The 6,940-nt window shown below is 38.3% G+C and overlaps 1 protein-coding gene across 1 annotated transcript in view; it reads right to left on the reverse strand.

Annotated features, from left to right (window-relative positions):
• The window catches only part of col5a3a (collagen, type V, alpha 3a), a 50,685-nt gene extending 48,177 nt beyond the window's left edge, over positions 1–2,508 (reverse strand). Inside the window, exon 1 of the mRNA XM_026260955.1 lies at positions 2,178–2,508. Within this exon, the coding sequence (XP_026116740.1) occupies positions 2,178–2,256 (79 nt within the window). The 5' untranslated portion in view covers positions 2,257–2,508. The remainder of the gene's footprint in view (positions 1–2,177) is intronic.
• Between the last annotated feature and the right edge of the window lie 4,432 nt (positions 2,509–6,940).

Consider the following 6,940-nt stretch of genomic DNA (forward strand, 5'->3'; position numbering starts at 1 on the left):
AATAGCACTGCCACTGCATCTCTGCAGATGCCCTTCATACTGAAATGAAGTCTGACGTCTCTGACCTGATCAACACATACAAGGAATTCATTGCAATTATAAAATCTACTAATTTATCTGTCCTTAATGGCACCAGCACTCAAGTTACATGAACTGCATAAGCTTTTATGAAACTTAATGATCTTGTTTTCCAGCATCTTGAGCTTCAGTGAAATCAAAAGCATCTGACTGTCTGAGCCAGGAGTCATAAGATCAAATGTCACTTTGCTTAGTGATATAAAAATAATAAATGTATCTTACATAATAATGTTTCTTTGATTACATTTTGAAAATTCTAAAACATAATTTGGAGGTTTACAGGCTGCTTACAGTAGACACGCTTTCATTTATCATTGTGATTATATTATAGTTCTTATTGATATTTTGAACCAGAATTTACATTTATATTTTTAATTATCATCATTTTAGCTATTTTTTATTAATTTTGTTGTTTTTTGTTCATTTTAGTTTTTCTTTTTACAGTATATGTCAGTTTTTATACATTTTTATTTTAGCTTTTATTAATTGTTATTATTTTAGTACAATACGTTAAAATACATTAACAAAAGATATGCTGCATTGCCAAATAACACGTTTTATAACTTTTTTTAAAAAAATACATTTTAATTTTAGTTTCAGTTTAATATAATAACCTCGCACTTCCCCAATGCTCAGAAAAAAGGCAGTGATTATATGCACTTTATATATAATCTCTATAAATATGCCACTGACCTTTTCACACCATAACAGCAGCATGAGTAATGCATTTGTTTAATACTTTTCATATTCAGTAAATTCCAACATTATAGTTGTATAATAAATGAACTGTGTGGGGTACACTAATACTGCTGACATCAAAACAAGTTTTCAATTGAAACTGCCCACATTTGCAGTCATCTTATGGTGTTGACATATATACTACATTTGTACAATAGCAGATTTGGCCAACTGCCCATGAGGAATTTTAATCTACTGGAGTAGGTCAGTAAGCACTCATTCACCTATGTCTCAAGCCAACGTTAAACTGTTTCACAGCAAACCGACAGCAGTCACACGCACACTCAAACATGACATGACAGTCTACTGGAGAATTTCCTTCCTTGACTGCTCCAACTATGGGAGCCAGGTAACTAAACCTGATCGATGATTTTAACCTAATGGAGCATACTAAAGACAATAGAGTTGTGAAAGCCATTAAGATGGGTAAAATAGAAAAACAGAGGACCATGGGAAGTGTTCAGTTTAAGCTATTCGAGGGGGTGAAATCACTGTCACACATAACCACCACCCTCCTGAGGTGAATACTAATGAATTACTTTAAGGAATTGGATGTTAAATGACAGAACTATATCATTTGAATTAGCAAGTTTGTGTTATTTACTTTACAATATAACCAAAATGGGTTGTTGCGGGGGGTGGGGGGGGGCAATGTATTTCTACTGGAAAGTTTGAGCAGATAGGCTAAATGAAGAGACTGAGCAACAAACAAACTGTTCATATGAAAAGAGGGTGGGGTTAAGTCAGGTCGTGATGGGGATGGCAAACATTTTTAAACGTATATTTTTGATAATCACAAAAAAAAAAATCGATTACCAAAAACTACCAAACTCTGTTTAAAAAAAGAAATTTTGATTTGAAGCAAGAAACTTGAAATACTATTCGAAAACTATAGAAATAGTTACAAATAAGCTGTAGCCTAATGATTAAATACTAAAGACAGATGCAAAGTACCGAATAAATCAGGGAAATATAAACATACAGTCTAAACTTAGGGAGAGTGATTTGGAAACTTAGTGGCTGTCAATCATCCTCAAACACAATGAACAAGTTCAAACCGGTTGAACTTAGCCTTTTTTAACATTTATCTCAAGCTTCCCCACATCGATAAAAGCTCGTTATAAAATGATTAAGGTAAAAACTGCAAGTGAAATGCGACATGCCCGCAGATCGTCACGAAACATTCTGAGCAACTTAAACTAAACCAAAGGTTATTTACTAGGGCAGCTAGAAACCGCATCTGTAACAAGTGCATAGGAAATAAATACGTGGTTTCAAAGGATGAAAGGATTTTTGATTGAGAACAAAAAAGCAGTGTTAAAAAAAACAATTGTTTCACGTTTAAATGTAGGCTACTTTACCAGCATGTGTCGTTGTGGTGCACAGAGAGAGAAGAAGCGGCACTATCGCGCAGACCGCGGTCTCCTTCAGCCGCGTCATGTTCAGCACGCGTTACCTCCGCTCGAGCGCTTTATCACACAACCAGCAGATTACGACTGAGGAAACCCAGAAGCCATAAGCGTAAGAGAGAGAGGCAAGTGCTGCTGCGGTCCCAGTCTGTAGTTGCTCAAGATGCAGAGGCTTTTTTTTCTCTGAGTATCCTCCTCTCCTCCAAGACCGCTAAGTTCTGTCCCTCTCATTCAGTTTCTGCCTCCTCTTCTCACTCCTTTCCAAACTTTCTCCCCGTCCCCTCCTTTGCGTTTATCTCCAGACTCCCGGTGCTAAACGGTGCCTCCAGAGGACACGTGTCAGAAATTGGATGTGTTGTGAGTGTGACGTTGCTGTAATGTATAGGCCTATATATTGTAGCCGTTAAAATGCATAGAGAGAGCACATTATGAACTAGCTTAAGCTAATTTACTGGTCTAAGACTGGCCTGAGGATTAGTTTTGGGCACTTTTCAGGTAGTCAGAATTAGAGACCTTCTTAAAACCAGCCTAAACAAGCTAAAATCAATTTGTACTACTCAAAATGTATGTATAGAGTGGTGGCCAAAATTATTAGAGCGCAAGTATTTCTAGTAGCTAAAAAATGGTTTTAAGTCAACTATTTATATCTTTTTGCTGTAGGAAATATGAGTTTCTGTTGCAAGCATTAATACAGATTTGTGCCACTGTTTGTTAATTTTTCAAAGCATCCTCATTTTACAGCATTTTTACACTTTTAAGAGTACTGTAGCTCTGCAGGTAGGTTTCTTGAAGCATCTTGGAGACGTTGCCAGAGTTTTTCTGGATTGAGTCTGTCTCAGTTTTTTCTGTTTCTTCATGTCATTCCAGACAGATTGATGATGGTGAGATCAGATCTCTGTGTGGAGCACTGGCTGTTGTCAGACTCCTTGTGGAAACAAAAATCTTACTGGATTATTACCATTAACGGCAAAACAGATATTTCATATTGACACACTACAGCAATATAATTTTTAGCTGCTGAAAATACTAGTGTTGTAATCATTTTGGCCACCACTGTAACTATGTGTATATGACACATTTCTGTCATTACTCACTTACTCACCCACAGGTGTCCAAGTCTTGAAAATCATAGTTTTTTTCTCAGCAGGGCATAAACATCTATTTAACTAATTTACAAATTCAAGGATTTAACGAAATTAACTAACAAAATTCAAGGATAGATGGTTGGATGGATGGATTGATGGATGGAAGCAAGTAAGGAAGGAAAGATGGCTGGATGGATGACGGATAGAAGGAAGGAAAGGAGGATGGATGGATGGAATGATGGATGGATGGAAGGAAGGTAGGATGGATAGAAGGAAGGAATGATTAATGGATGGACTGATGGGTGGATGGAAGGAAGAAAGGATGAAAGGATGGATGGAAGGATGGAAGAATGGATTGATGGATGGATGGAAGGAAGGATGGATTGAAAGATGGAAGGAAGGAAGGATGGATGGATGGATGGATGGATGGATGATGGATGGAAGGAAGGAAAGAAGGATGGATGGGATGAGGGAAGGATGATGGATGGAAGGAAGGATGGACAGATGGATGGATGGATGGAAGGAAGGAAGGAAGGAAGGAAGGAAGGTAAAAAGGAAGGATGGATTGAAAGATGCAAGGAAGGATGGATGGATGGATGATGAATGAAAGGAAGGAAGGAAGGAAGGAATGAAAGAAGGAAGGTAGGAAAGAAGGATGGATGGATGGAATGAGGGAAGGATGATGGATGGAAGGAAGGATGGACAGATGGATGGATGGAAGGAAGGAAGGAATGAAAGAAGGAAGGATGGATTGAAAGATGCAAGGAAGGAAGGAAGGATGGATGGATGGATGGATGATGAATGAAAGGAAGGAAGGAATGAAAGAAGGATGGATGGATGGAATGAGGGAAGGATGATGGATGGAAGGAAGGATGGACAGATGGATGGATGGAAGGAAGGAAGGAATGAAAGAAGGAAGGTAGGAAAGAAGGATGGATGGATGGAATGAGGGAAGGATGATGGATGGAAGGAAGGATGGACAGATGGATGGATGGATGGAAGGAAGGAAGGAAGGAAGGAATGAAAGAAGGAGGGTAGAAAGGAAGGAAGGATGGATCGATGGAAGAAAGGATGGACAGATGGATGGAAGGAAGGAAGGAAGGAAGGAAGGAAGAAAATGAAATAAAGAAAAACAAACAATGAATGAATGAATAAATAACACATCAGGGATCAAGCCTTTAACTAATCAAACAATGAGTACTTGAACAACTTTGGTCAGTTAATGAAGTGTATTGGAAACAGTGGGTTATCTGCTGATCTCGCTCCTCTCAGACTAACAATGCACCAACATATTCACTATGTTATTTAACACATAAAAAAAATTCCACATGGCAGATCATGTCTTAGCATGACATTGTGCTTTTTTGCATGCGAAGGGAGATGCTTTGCATATAAAAAAGGGCAAACCCACCAGGCCCTTTACATTTCTTCGACACATATCCTTTTTATATTAAAGTTTGCATGGCCTCTGAAGCACTTTGGCCAAAAATTCTGCTGCGGCTTCGGTTTGGACTCGCAGACTGACAAGCCTTTACGAGATAGATTCCTCTAATTGACAATAATTAATGGAGCTGACATCACCATAACCCAGGCTATGACAGAGCTCTGTGGACAAGCCAGCGCTCATAAAGTTTGAAGAGAAATAGAAGAAAGTAGGAAAAGTGATGCTCTCGATCCTCCTTGGGGGGAAAACACAGAAAACAAGGCTGGGGAAGTGTGGGACACACTATGAAACGTAACAATCTCTCTTTTCTTCATTTTCTCTCTCAGTTGTATCAAACAGCATGACCTTGTACATATTTGTCTTTTCACAGGAAATGCGTTTTGCTCTCAGGTCACTTTGTATGTGTATCATTTTCATTAATACATGTTTTTCGTGTTGAATATTATAAACGTCCATCAACAGTGCGTGGCTTCTAAACCTAACAAAATTACAACCTTCATGCAGTACAAAGAGATTAATGTTTAATGAAAAAGAGCCTTTCTCCGATTCATAAAAACAATCTAGTCGCAGTGAATAATCCGCCCTGTGGGTGTGAAGATAAACATGTGACGGATTTGGGAAGTGCACAAAGGGAACAAAAGACATAAGAGCCTCTGAGATATTCAGATAATCGCTGCACTCTCACACACACTTTCACCTCAATTTAGTCAAGACTCTCATTTAAGTTAGACCTGCATTCCTGGTGGTTTTAGCAGATAGTTACTAAGAATGAAGTTGGACATTTTAGCAGAGAGTGAGAAATTCCAAATTCTATCAGCGAGTTTCAGACAGACTGATTCAGACGTTCAGAGTATCCATCTCCACTCCTTCCCTTATTCTCCTTCTATAACAAAGTTTCATGCATTTTCTAATTGATCCACATGCCCCCTCAGATTTTGCACCAAGTGAATTTTTGAATGCTACTTACTGCTTACTTGATCTTCTTCTACCAGTTTTCTTTTATTCCAAATTTCAACTCAGTGAACAAGCTGTTTATATGAATGCATGACTCAAATCTGAGTTATTGTCTGGAAGCTGAAAGTCATCAAAAGCAATGTATCTTTAAGTCATATGTTAGGAATTAAGTTGTGAAAAGACCTTGCCGAGCGTAAGAGCGTTGATCCACACATAATTCATACACTAAAGGCCTGTAAGTGCTCTCATTTCAAAAATAGAGAGCTTTGCATTTATATTGTGTTTATAGGCTTCATGTTGCATTTGGCACTTTCTCTGTTTGCATAAATCATTGAAATGTGACCGCCTCTGTTGTCTACCCGGGTTCATGGAACATATGGCACACCACACAGTTACATGAAAGCACATCTGTGATTTGACACAAATCAGTCTCATGTAGCAGTTCACAAACATACATTATAAGAGCTGGCAGGGAATGAAACCATCCGAGATTTCCTTGAAGAGGAACAACAGACCAGCCACCCATAGAGTGTGACAAAGAATCTCAGAGGTCTCCATGTTGACTGCACTGCTCCGACTTTCTACATCTTGAGGTCACGTGTGGCACATGAGTATGGTGCTTTTGCGTGTCTGCTGCTTTCATCTACACCCGTCTCTTCCTGCAGAGTCTTCATGAGTTAGTGATGCTAAAGATTGGAGACATTTCATTTCAGGGAACCTCAGATAAGAGAAGAACTTGTGGAATGACACAGGTGACATACTGCTGCTATGTGAGCCGGGGATGACAATATAGAGGCTAATATAATCATCAATCACAGAAAGAGAAAGCGAAGGTGATCCGAACATATTGGAATAACAACTGTTTTCTTTAATGCTTCACAAAGGTGGAACGTGCTGGGACAGGTCAGCAATCTGTCCAAAAGAGGAAAATATGCATCTGATGTTTCAAATTAATAAAGCGAGAGTCTCCACTGCTGCCAAAACATAATTTGAGGGATTTCGAAGAGAAAAGATGTCTTTGAAATTAATCTTTTCACCAGTTGAGAACTAAATCATGTTATATAATTCACTTGTTTATTTTGGTTAATAAATGAAGGAAGTAAATAGTCAACTTCACAAAGTCTAAAACATCCTGAAACACCAATGCATCAAAATAAAGATGACATTTAAACTTTTGTGAAAAAGAGTGTTTAATTCTATAACTACACTTGTAGTGTACATCAAATCCTAAA

This window comes from Carassius auratus, unplaced genomic scaffold, assembly GCF_003368295.1.
Source record: "Carassius auratus strain Wakin unplaced genomic scaffold, ASM336829v1 scaf_tig00215723, whole genome shotgun sequence".
Taxonomy (NCBI): domain Eukaryota; kingdom Metazoa; phylum Chordata; class Actinopteri; order Cypriniformes; family Cyprinidae; genus Carassius; species Carassius auratus.